This window comes from Arctopsyche grandis, chromosome 1 (genome assembly GCF_051622035.1).
Source record: "Arctopsyche grandis isolate Sample6627 chromosome 1, ASM5162203v2, whole genome shotgun sequence".
NCBI classification, from domain to species: domain Eukaryota; kingdom Metazoa; phylum Arthropoda; class Insecta; order Trichoptera; family Hydropsychidae; genus Arctopsyche; species Arctopsyche grandis.
Window position 1 is genome coordinate 38,735,792 of NC_135355.1, and position 14,025 is coordinate 38,749,816.

The 14,025-nt window shown below is 31.7% G+C and overlaps 1 protein-coding gene across 1 annotated transcript; it reads left to right on the top strand.

Moving 5' to 3' along the window:
* Window positions 1-5,209: 5,209 nt before the first annotated feature.
* LOC143915756 (uncharacterized) lies at window positions 5,210-10,283 on the top strand. The gene is made up of 11 exons (XM_077436558.1): window positions 5,210-5,236; window positions 5,311-5,454; window positions 5,528-5,667; window positions 5,747-5,925; window positions 5,993-6,187; window positions 6,263-6,694; window positions 6,758-6,901; window positions 6,977-7,137; window positions 7,221-7,443; window positions 8,932-9,118; window positions 9,930-10,283. Exons 4-11 carry the CDS (start codon window positions 5,896-5,898, stop codon window positions 10,067-10,069), a joined length of 1,512 nt encoding a protein of 503 aa, XP_077292684.1. The 5' UTR covers window positions 5,210-5,236; window positions 5,311-5,454; window positions 5,528-5,667; window positions 5,747-5,895; the 3' UTR covers window positions 10,070-10,283.
* The last annotated feature ends 3,742 nt before the right edge of the window (window positions 10,284-14,025 follow it).

Consider the following 14,025-nt stretch of genomic DNA (forward strand, 5'->3'; position numbering starts at 1 on the left):
TACCGCCACTTTGACACTTCCGGTTATCTATTGAAGGCGCGCTGTGAATTTTTATACGGCACTTTCGCGGTGCATCACGGATGGGTCACGGCTGCCAGACAGATAACCTTAGATCCCCTGGTGAATACGTGACCTGCCGACTACGTGCTCAAGTAATAAATTGATAAATGTTTAGAGTCGCAGCTTGAATTTTCCGAGAGGAAAAGCGCTCCGCTGTGCGAGTGCGCGATGATGAATCTGATCGACACTGATGGCTGCTTTCGACGTATGCGTGAGTGTTTTTAAAAAATTACAATAAAATATCTGATATGCTAACTCGGTCAAAAGAAAAGTTGCTAATAATTTGAAAGATACAGTACTAAGTTTTTTATAAAATAAATGAAATTAAAATTGAATGTTATTGGTTTTTTCGATCGCATTGAATTTTCTTTTTAATTATGTATATATCAACTTTAACGAACATATTTGACATATGTATGTATGTATTTAACATCAATTACTCGTCTATCAAGAAGGTACATGTAACTAAATTAAACTAAACAATAATTTTTTCAAGAGCTTAATATTACATACATATGTTTATGGAAAATTGAAAAACATAGTAAATTTCCTTCTTCCATGGCTGAAAATCGTAATTGTTAAAATTGCTGACGATTCTTTTACCTACATATCGAGATTCAAAGGAATTATAAGAATACCTTAATATAGAAAAAATCTCCCATATGTTTTTTAAATGAATAATGTACCTTTAGTAAGAGTTGAAATTGAGAAAAAAATATCTTCACGAACAATTTCCGCCAAAAAATAAATTTCAACTACCATAGAATATGTGAATAATAATTCAGAACAGTTTAAGTCAAAATTATTTGATATTTGACTAAATACTATAATTATGTAGTATGTGTTAAAATTTTATGTAGTAATTTAATTCGGCAAATTATAAAATGCTGCAAAATTTATCCATAGATGTCTCTGTAAAAATTGTTTATCGATGTTTGTAATTAACCAGATATGCGCATTGGAGTTTACTTTTTGTGTCTTCCTGACGTATACATACATACATATGTATGTAAAATAAAGTAATAATTAAAAAAATGTACTTTAAATCTGCATATTTGTGAATAATTTAAAAAAAAACAGGTGATTTCAATATAAAATTATTATAGTGTGAGAAATATGTAGTAACACCGAAGAAAAGAAGTTTTACGATACAATTGTTTGCATGTACATATTTACATATTTATTGAATACAATTTGAATTTTTTTTAACTATTCATAATATTATACAAAACGAATCATTTCTACCCATGTGGAAAATCTGGAATTTAAGTGCAATGTCTTGTGATACCGAATTGTTATTTACAACTTTGTAATATCGCAGCTTTAGCGAGAGTGCGGCGCCAGGTGTGTGAGATATTGAATTTAATACTTTTCAAATAATAAAGTCGACAAAAATATATGAACACACCGTTTCTAGCGACGTTTCACATAATAAATTCCCCAATTTACCGAACCTTTGACTTTCGTAAACACATAACACGTATAATAATAAGACGAAAGTTCCCAAAGTGCGCTCGCGTTACTTGTAGTCATGTCTTAGGCGAAATTATTCAAATGGGTCGACCTCTTTGGTAAAACTTTGGGAAGCTCTGGTATATATGTATATATACATATGTAGATATGTAAGTAAAGGTATATAGCCCGAGCGGTGTTTGGACTTTGAAATTAGGAATGGATCGTTTCATACTTTGTGTCATCGTAATGAATATAAACGAAGGCGAGTTATTCGCGTGGCGAAAATTGAATGGGCACATTCGAAGCAACGGTTTTAATTTAATTTCACTTTCGTGTTATTCTCATTAGCGATAAAACGTACTGGCATAATAATTTTTTCGATGGACTTCGTATGAAAATTAGGTTTCTGCTTATTAAAATTAAGTTCGGCGCCGAGTCGTTTGCGAAATGAACGAGCGAATGAGGGCCCATTAAGGACGCAAATTTAATTACGAGACCTCTTCTCAGTTCCCAATCGAAATATATTAAACTCTTAATAAAATATATACGTATATAATGTGATGTAAGGAACGCTTTTTGTTGTATTATATTTACATTTAAAAATAAAACTCGTCGGTTGGGTAATACCTTCTTAGATGCTGAAGCGTATCCTGTTTCGGGACACGTCCTTCTGGTATTATCCTGTGAGATAGTAATGTCATATCTTATGAGATTCTCTCTCGTTGCCTCCACAGTTGTCTCACACCCAAAACAAAAGTGCTGCTAAATGGAATAGAACGATATAGCATAAACAGGGTTGTGCAATTGTAGTCGTAGGTTTTAAACGTCGAAGTTTAAGCAAAGTTTGGACTTATGAGGGCTGGACACCAGAGCCTTGTCCATACAAACGTATTAGACTTCTCCTCTCCTCAATTATGGCACTAGAGAAATTATTTTTTAATATGCTATGGATATTTACTATAGTCATGTTTTTGCGGTTTTATTTTTTTTTTGATTAGTTATTTTTTATAGGAGCTAGGAGCCACCAAACATCTATAAAATCGCCTCTTTTTTACACACACGAAAAGAGTCCAGTGTTCTTATTTAACGGTTGATTTTTAAAAAAATACGACAACACAAACATAGAAAATATCTTTCTCATACCGATGATGAATTTTTTTTAAATTGCTCCAGTTTCAGAGGAGGAAACCGGAGAATACGAAACCTCGATTTTGTTGATTTAAAATACGTATTGTCTGGTCGAAGCGCAACTGTCGCATTCACTCAATATATGTATATATATATAGTGATATATATTGTCGCATTCACTCAATATATATATCGAAGATAGGAACAGCAACAAAATTAACGTTTCGGGTATCCAGCCCTCTTAAAGTTGAAAATGTATAACATGAATGGGACAGAAATCAAAACCCAAGTCAGGAACAAATCTAGAGTTGTAGCTGTGGTCAGAACCAAAAAAACCTTGGTTTTTTTCAATCATAATTTATGTTTATAGTTTGGAGTCAAAATCAAAATTGAATCATATTCATTGAAGAGAGTCATAATTGGTAGAAATTTTTGATATACAACGCTGTAGAAATCAAAATCGAGGCTAAAACTTTGGACTAAAATATGTACTGGTACTTAAATTGTTAATAAAAATGAGAGCAGTTTCGAATTTGGTTATTATATGGAGATCTGGTTATTTATTGATTTCTTATTCGTCATCCTATGATATTTTTTGGTATTTAAAATCCATTAATTGAATCATAAATGAAATCAAATGCAATTTTCATAATCTACTCTTATGTACGTATTTATATTCAAATTTATACCATTTTCTTAATTAGCGAAGATTAATTAGTGTGTATGTACTTAATATAGTATTACACATAAACGTTTGTATGAATAAAATAACATATCAAATATTGCTTAGTAATTAATAAAAAAAGTGATTTTATAATTTTTTATCATCAAAATCTTTCAACATAATTTACCCACCGTTGTATTCCGATGACAGACATATACTTATGTATTATACATACATACAAATATATACAAGTGCTTTCAATTATCTTAAATACTACTATAGCAAAATATTATTTCAAACTGCGTATTATACGTATAATATTACATAAAATAACTTCCCCTGAGAATAATATACAAGAACTTCGTCATAGCCGGCTATTCATACTGCGTCCGACTCCAAAGCATTTGTATAAATAATTCCCGGTTATGTATTATCATAAGGTTACAATAACATACGAATTTAATCACACAAAATTAATTCGAAATACATATAATAGCAGCTGAAAGCTTCTCGAGTCGAATTTCAATTATCATCAAACCCCTTCGCCGTCAATAAAAAGCGGATTTTATCTCAAGCTTCATATAATATAGTCCCCCTGCTATAAAACGAAATGGGGGACAAGACGACGGTGGAGAAAGGAATTAGCCAACTGGTACATAAAATGAATGTTGAGGTGTCTGTATGTGTGAAAAGTGGTGTTCCCAACAAGTGGCAAGGACGTGCCGACCCAGTTTCCAGGACACACCTAACTATGCACCGAATATAAATCCATCCGAGGATTATGAAAACTCCACGGAGAAACTTGCCCTCCTTTTATAAGCTCCGATTCGTTAAACTTTCCCTACAATTAAAGGATTATAAAAGTGAAAACGCAAACCTGCTCGAAAAGCTTATGTGAACGCGATAAGTAGAGCGTAGCTTAACAAATCACATCTTGGAGATAATTCTACAAGAGTCAATGCGAACTTTTTAAGCTGGAACTTACAGCTTGAAAAAAAAAGCAACCCATTTCAGAAATGAACCGTCATATTAGGTTTTATTTAGTTACATTTTATTTTATTTTTATCTTTAATTTAAACCAGGAAGGCCTAACAGGTAACCCCAATGCGCCTTCTTGGCCAGAAACATTGTACATTTGTTACAAATTACATAAACACATATCAATTAATAACCACATTTGTGGTTCAAATTTAGTTATTAATTGATATGTGTTTTTGTGGTCAAATTTGTCATTTTTGGTCAAATTTGTAAATTTGCAGCATTTTATATAACTCGAGATTTTGCGAGAAAATGGGAAAACTCGAGATTTTGCGAGAAAATGGGCAAGGTTGCCAACTTTTTGGAACCGTTTCAATGAAAATTAGATAAATTGACAAACTCTGATAGGAAACGATCGACCTGGTGTCACAAATACAAAGGCTGGCCAGCAGAAACCAGTGGGATTTGAACCTGTGACCACTCTGTTCAAAGCGTTATATACTAACCACTAGTCTATTCTGCTGGTTAAACATAAATTCAAGGGTCGTGGAGTAATGTCTTTTTGGTTGGAGTTGAGTTTATAATTAGAGTATGTGTGTGATATCTCTTGATTCAAATCGTCAATACATATTTTTATCCCCTTTATACAAACTCGATATGAAATATAAGTGAAACCGAGCAATCCAACTGTATTTGTTATTTCTATAGCAACATGTTCACGTATATAATTTTTCTTCTACTTGATAGATTAATAAACCACATAGTAGAGCTATCGTTTGTTATGTGGTGAGATATATGTACATATATATGTATATAAAACAAATTGAAGCTCGCAGGAATTGGGTCACGATTAGCTTATCTATCACCACAAATGAAATATCTTCATAATTCAGTATATTAATACATATCCTCACAAAACAAATCAGTCATCGCTGAGATTCTGTAAAGTTGGTAAGTCCTGCTATATTGTATTTAACTTATGCTTATTTGGAACGTGTCTAGCTTGCTATTCAATTCATTTTTAGAATTAGACTTTCGAGAAAACTAAGCAGCAAGATGATCAAAATGGAGGCTAAACCAGGCTTCGAATCAAATCATCTCGAATATTTGTACAATGCCATGAAAGAACGAAAATTCACCGACGTGACTTTTGCTGTTGGAAACCGAAGGTATCATAATTCAATTTCAAAAATAGATATCATTTAAAATGTCACTTCTAATAACTATTCCGTGCGAATGCAGTTTTTTTGCACATCTCGTAGTGCTTTCGGCTTGCAGTGAATTCTTCTACGAAAATAGATACAAGCTAAGTGCCGTATTTTCCGAATCCAACCACTCGGTAATCGAAGCAATATTAAAATATTGCTACACTGGAAAAATAAGTACTAATCGCTTTCAGATTAAAACAATTTATTCGTCAGTTTTTACTAACTGTGTGTAATATTTTATATACAATTTCAGATATCGAAAACAAACATTTCAAAAATTTCATGGAACTAGCCGAAAAGCTAGAAATAAAAAGCATTGCCCCTCTTTTCGAAACGATCAATGCAACAAATTGTTTGGAGGTCTTAAGTCTCTCGGATGATCCAAAGTCGTAAGAAAAAGCAATGAGTTTGACTATCGACAACTTCAAGACTGTAAGTGTTGATTTCAATAAATCCATTATGATTTTTTGCATAAGTTAAATTTTTATTTGTGTTTCAGTTGTACAAAAATCAGAAAATAGTCAATCTGCCAGTTTCGACTTTAACCGATATCTTGAAGTCTGATACATTGAACGTGTCGGCTGCAGAAGTCTTCGAATCCGTGAAATTATGGATCAAGTTTGATGAAACAAACCGTAAAAGTGAATTGGTAGATCTGTTAAGTTTCGTAAAGCTGCCGTCACTATCGATGGAGGTATTTTAGTACCATTATATATGATATTATGGAATGCAATCACATATTCCAATAAATAATTTTTAACTCTTTCAGTTTCTAGTCAAGGAAGTTTTGCTTTTCTGTTCACCCTACGCAGAGTGCATAGAAATTATTCAACAAGCGATAGAATCGATTTTTCTAAATTGTCAATCGAAATTGTCTATGGTCGAACAGAATTATGATAATTTTCAATCTAAATTGTCCATTGTTGACCATAATTTAAAGGATTCTCAATCGAAATTGTCGATTGCCGAACAGAATTTTGCTAATTCTCAATCTAAATTATCCATTGCTGACCAGAATTTAAAGGATTCTCAATCGAAATTGTCCATAGCCGAACAGAATTTTGCTAATTCTCAATCTAAATTGTCTATTGCTGACCAGAATTTAAAGGATTCTCAATCGAAATTGTCTATTGCCGAACTGAAGTTGAACCACTGTCAAATTTACAAAATAGCACTCATCGGAGATTTAAAAAATGCAGCTGTAAGTTTTATATTATACACGTACTTGATTTTATGACAAATTTATCTATACGTTTATTCTTAGGTGGCAAATACCTTCGCTGTTTATGATGGAAGAAATGATAGTTGGACCTTGAGCAGAAGTTTCAACTTCAACAGAACAGAATTTTCATCAGTTCTTGTCAAAAAATGTATCATGATCATCGGAGGAATAGGTTTTTCTACTCAAGTATTAGAATTTAGAACGTTTCTATTAAATTGGGTTATTTATTTATTTGATTCTAATAAATTTATTTATTCTTAGGTGGACTACATTGATTTGAAAAACGGTGAGATGCATTCATTGAAACCATTAAATCAAGGCCGTTGGGCTTTTTCAGCAGTGACACATGACCACCTTTCTTCCTCTGATGTATACGTCATTGGAGGCTTTCATGAAAAGGCGCCTTTGTCATCGGTGGAGAGGTTATCTAAAAAAGTTTCGTTAAAATCTTGTATTTAGATCAGATGGTGTCAAACTATTGTTAAATGGTTTTTACTTTTGATAGGTGGAAAAGCAATACAATGAACTGGGAGAAGAACGTCGCTCCATTGTTACTGGCTGTACATAATCATAGTGCTTCTGTCATTGATGACACAATTTACGTGACAGGTGGACGAAAATGGGAAAATAAAAAAGAGTATACCGTTAACACAATGCAAGTGTACTCAGTAGGTTCCAATTCTTGGTCGAGTGGTACTCCGATGACTCTTCCAAGACAACGACATTCGGTGAATATATGAATACTAGTTTGATAGGGCAGGTGATAGGTTTTGACCGATTCCCGGCCTATGGAAACACTGTTTGTGTTTGTAAGAGGATTGTTTATTATTACTAACCTCTTATACGTTTCACATGGTTTTCGTGTAAGCGGACATTTTTTATATCCCTTATCTCTTATCCGATCGTTTTCATACTTTGCCATATTGTTCATTTTGGTCATCAATATAAGTTAATGTATCATCCGCAATTACGATGGTGAAAAAATATCGTATTAGACACGTTTGAAAATACTGCATCGTATTACACGGTGACGTTTATCTGTCACATTCATCATTCACATCGGTAGTTTCATTACTTTTCGCCCTGCCATCTCGCTGTCAAATTTTAATTATTAAAACGCCTATAACTTTTTCTTTCTTCTCTCTATATTTTATAAAATTTTCTTTATAGGTTCTCGTTATCTCTAATATATAAATATTTATAGTTTTGTGGAGGCTTGCTGAGCCAACGGTCTTGGGTGTTGCCATACCGGCCTTTATGCGGGGTGGCAACACTGTTCGGTGAGTCTGAAAGAATGACGTTTAACCCATAACCTCAAATCAAAACAAACTTTCTAACCAATACAGGCTTAATATACGTACACAGATCAAACAGTGATAGTTTTATTTTTAGTTATTATTTTCAAATATCGTTAAAATATAATTAATTTAATATTAATAATAAATTAATTATATTTAAAATAATTTAATATAACAAAAAGCTAAAAACCTTGCTTAATAAAATTATATGTACTCACTCTTATATGAACACATTCGTGAAAATGGTTTTAGTCGAGAGGTTAACTTAAATATTTGGTCGTGTTATAAACGAAATCAATTATAAACAAACTTCGGTCATTGACCTCGCAACCTTGAATAATATAGGATGAAAAACCTAGTTAATTTATATGTGTCATTTATAACATTTTCTCTGAGAGCGGCCGTGCTTCGGTTTTAGAGCGTTCGCATCTAGACCAAGACATTACGGGTTCGAAACCCGAGCTGTTATATTTCGAAATTCGTTTTATTTTTCGAATATCGTTAAAATATAATTAATTTCAATTAGAAAATATATATTTAATTGTTTGATATGAAAACAAAAAAATGGTTCAAAACCTCGCTAAATAAAATTATTATAATTACGTATTTTTATATGGCGAGAACGAAGCATTTCAATTAATGTTTAAAAAAAAAGAACTATTTGAATATTCCACGATGGTGGAATTTCTGAACTCAGGTATACCAATAAGAGGATATTTGTGTTCGTGTGAGAGCTCGATGGTTCGACTCTGAATGACAATTTATACAAAGTTAAGGGTTTTTATCAATTCGTCATTATGTTCGGCTAGCGTTATACACAGATTACCATCTTTATATATATAATTATTGATGGGTTCCTATTACTCATCATCTGTGGATACTGTGAATAAATGAAAATTAACGAAATTTTGTTTTTAGAGTATTTCGATCAAAGGAAAGCTATTTATAGGTGGTGGCAGTATGTGGGAAACAAACTCTTATAAATATATAGACAGTGTCGAGTCATATGATCCGTATTCGAAACTCTGGAAGAATTATTGCACACTACCAATACCAGCATCTGGAATAAGCTTATGTTTTTTCCAAAACAAATTACTAAGCATGGGTGAGTTTTTATATTAATTAATTATAACATCTATTACATATAACAAAGTTTTAACGTATATTCCCTCGATAGCACTGTTCGACAAATGACGACTTTTTTTTGGTTCAGAGACGATATATGACTTTTCTTATAGATCTATGCCCAGTGAACACGAATCTGGTAATAAAAAATGTTGATTGGCTTGAGATTCGGAGATATATGTGTTTTTTAAATCGCGCGATTTTTCTATATCTTGGTCGATGTCTCAAAATCTGTCAATTTCTTGTTCAAAATTAATATTGGAATCTATAGTCGGGTATTTTATCTTTTATTTGTAATACTTTTCAACTTTCAAATTTCTCGAAGTAGTCGTCCAGTTCAAATCAAAAGTCAAAAGTACGTATTTTCACTAGTGATTTTTTTCCACTGTTAATACTATTTTATATTAAGTATTTTCTACTGAAACATATTTATTGGGATAGTGTTCTGGCCATATTATTTTTTATTTTCATTTAAAAGGTTTATTTGGAAGTGTGCTGAATTTTAAATCGGTAAAATTGCGAGCTAAAAGCAAGTACTATTATTTACTCGTATTTACACGAATCTGAATTGAATCAATAGGAATAATATATTAAATTGTCTTTATATGAGAATTAAATAAAATTCCACAAAGAAAAATCATATTTCGACTATTCTTGTGGATTAATAACAAAAATTCGTTTATTTTATCGAGGTAAGCCAGTTAGTCATATCTCGTATCTGAACCATTTTTCGTGTCGATCTGTGTAATTGGTCGATTTTATTTTAGTAGACTTTTTTTTTTAATTTTCAGGTGGATACGATGGATTGACTGAATTGAGCAATGTTTGGGAATATAACGACGTAAGCAGATCTTGGAAAGGTTTAAAAAGTCTCAACGAAAAGAGACGTTTAGCAAATACAATCGTCTTGCCAGACTACTCCATCATATGATCGTCCGTGGAAAACTTTTCGGAAAACTCTTATGACGATTTTAAATTGGTGAATTAAAATAATACTTTCATGCTAAATTGATTAATATGTTCATACTTATTGCACTTTTTGTAATATTTTACACCAAAAAACATTAATAAATCGTTAATTTGTTTAAATTTTTGTTAGAAATTATATATTTTACATGACAAAAATAATTACTTAAATTTTATTTTATTTTATTTTTAATTCATACAAGGAAGGCCTAGCAAGTAACCTTCCTATGCGCCTTCCTATCCAGAAACATTGTACATTTAATACAAGTATTATATACATACATAGGTACAAAGTAAATACATATCAATTGACACCCACAGAGACATCTATGGTCAAATTTGTAAATTTGCTGCATTTTTAAACAATTAAGTGAAATTCAGTAAGTATATATATATACTCGTATATATCAATTAACATTCACAAAGATACTTATGTTTCGATGTTTCAAAAGCAAGACAAAACAATGATCATGCGTACATTATTATATATACATTATCTATATTTATATAATCCGTCAAAATGATAAAATTTTTCGTTTGATATATGCTCTGAATTCTATTTCCATTTCTTCAAGTAAATGTGTACGCGAGTTTCGGCAAACGAATCTAATCACCACAATAAGAGCTTCTTTGAAAACCGAAACAGTTTTGTCCCTTTTGTTCATCCAAGTTTTCCACTAGGTTCATCGATGAAAATCCAAAATTGGCGTTTTTCTGATTTATTCCGCTTTTCCGAGGTTTTCTCAGAATTTTTAGAAAACCAAAATGTATAATTATGACAATAAAATTTATTTATCAGTATTTGAACAACAATTGGCCCGTAAAATTAATCAATCAGCATCAGTTTGGTCGAATAATAATTTGATCGTATTCATCAAAATGTACATTCTATAAAATTTGAAAATCATTCACGTGCTTTCAACTTTAAAAAATAGTTTCATTAAACGTGTGAGGACAAATAATTTTCATACGTTTAGTGGAATTTTCAATTAGTATCGAACTGTCAAAATAAATCGACAATTGAATGAATTGAAATACTGATATATTCACATATATGTATGTTACAGTGAAATTGTTATTGTCAGTCAAATTATAATTTTACTAGTGACATTACAATTTCACTGACTCAAGCAGTGAGAACGGATGTAACGATAGAATTACAAATTTACTTTGCAATGTCATTGAATTTGTAATTCGAACGCTAATGCTCCTACCAAATGTATGTACAATATCTAAAAACTTATGTATTATACAAGTCTTAATCCATAGATGTCTCTATGGATTAATTTCCTTAATTGATTTATTGTTAATTTCTTGTTCTTCAGCCTCTTGAAATACAGCTATTTATGTAATAAAAAAATGCTGCTATGTTTGTAATTCATTTTCTAGGAAGGTGCATTGAGGATTACCTGTTAGGCCTTCCTGGTATATACATATATATCTATTGAAAATAAATATGCACATACGTGTGTTCCTCACAATGTTCACAGCGCGTTTTTATGAATTTTATTATAATATTAAAAAATTGAATAATTGATAATTTTATATACGAAACCGCGTTGTTTAAATGCGAAACGGCTTCGTGTCAAGTATTCATTTTGTAACATGAAATATTATTTCGCAAAGTTACTAATTACATATTTAACATATCAACGTGCGATATGCAAAGTCGAAGTTTCGTGCGAATTTCAACATTGTTTTATACAAATTTCACGTCAAAGTTTTACTCGCTTTATTATTTTATTTATAGTGAAACTCAACCATTTGTTTCGAGCGAAAGCAGACGTTATTGAAACTTGCAAAACGACCCGATTGTTCCTACAGACAATCGACCTTATCTCAATGACACGTGTGTGCTGAAAAATTTAAGGGCACTGCGACCTTAAGGTGGGCATTCACGTGTAGTCCACCAACTAGTCTGTCGACAGATTTTGTTCACACATTTAATTACTTCTTACAGAGTTGGACTAATACTTCTTCACATGTAATAAATATGATGATTTTTTTTTTAAATTATCTCGACCGGAATTTATCCTTTAACATGTATGTATGTACATATATAATTCTCGGATATCTGTTTAAAATTTCATATCTATAAGTTTTAGTTTAATATAAAATATCTTAAAAAATTTGTTGAAGATCTGTCAACCAGAAGAAGCAGTTTGTTTCTTGTACGCTTACTTTTCAATGCTTTAAATATATGAGAAAATTCCAGTTAAATTTCTGAATTAATATAAAGTCATATAAATAAAAAAAATTGAATTTTACCAACCCATGAGTTTATTTTTCTCGCGTGGGTTGGTCAAATCCAATTTTTCCAAATATAATAAGAGAAAAATTGGTGTCTTATGTAGGTTAAGAAATATTTTAACTAGAAATAGTAAAATTTTAGTTAGTACATTGTCTTTTGTTTATAAGTTAGATCATAAGTTATTACCTAAGTATTTTAAGGATTACACAATAAGAAAAAGAGATATCCATAGTTATTATACTAGAAATAAGAACAATTTAGTTGTAGGTAGAGTAATTAAATACTTATCTCGAAGATAACGCTCAGTGAAGAGATGTACTTCTAGCAGTGAAATGTCAGATCTGACACATTTGGCCGTAAATCGATATATAGCGGCTATATGCCATTACACGAAGCTATACGCTAAATTTGAAATTCATATATACATATGAGAGTTAAAACTATAAATATTTATATATTAGAGATAACGAGAACCTATAAAGCAAATTTTATAAACGTCAACGACTATCTCGCCGGGCAGATTACACGATACTTTTGCACCAACGTAATGGCGAAAGATCCATTTACTTATATTGATGACCAAAATGAGCAATATGGCAAAGTATGAAAACGATCTGATTAGAGGCAAACTTTTTCCTGAATTGTAATCGTAAGTGAAACGTAAAGGAGGTCTGTAAAAATAAGACAGCTTGTGGTGTTTTTCACAGGGGTGTGCTCATGTACAATGCCTTCTCCGAGTGTGTCAGGTCTTCTATGTAAGACCGTGGATGCATTCTTGCGAAGTGCGAGGAGACACCTCTGTGAAGGACGGTGCATATAAATTTATGTAGGATTGTTATGAGTGGTACGTAATATCAGGTTGGTATGAGTTGTATGTAATGTATCTGTACGTTGGCATGCGTGCGCGCAAGTGGATTACCAACGTAAACGTTTCCTGAACTACACACTGGCGCTTCACACTTTCGCTTCGATAAAATCATAATTACAAATATTATTATTAAGAGGTTTTATCCCGTTTTTTTTCACAGAAATCTTCCCGGACATGCATAAAACAAATCCTGAAAGTTCTATCGTAATCGGTTCAGTGGTTTAGGAGCCTATTCAAGACAGACAGACAGACCAACATTGATTTTTATATATGTATATATATTTAGAGTTAAGTAATTAAGAATGTATTTTTACTTACCTCTTATTAAGTTCACATGGTTTTCGTGTAAGTGGTCATTTTTTATATCTCTTATCTCTTATCCGATCGTTTTCATACTTTGCCATATTGCTCATTTTGGTCATCAATACGTTTATGTATCGTCTGCCATTACGTTGGAGATAAAATATCGTATACAATGCGTATCAAATATCCACAATCTCGGGTACGGTGACGGCAAGCTACTATAATCTATCTTCAACCTTTTCGCCGTGATATGGCCATATCAGATTTTAATTGTTTTAACGCCTATAATTCACTCTATATTTTATAAAATTTGCTCTATAGGTTCTCGTTATCTCTAATATTTAAATATTTATAGTTTTAACTCTCATATGTATATATAAATTTCAAATTTGGCGTCTAGCTTTATGTAATGTAATACACGATATATATTGATTTACGGCCAAATATGTCAGATCTGACATTTCACGGCTAAAAGTATATCTCTTCACGGAGTTTTATC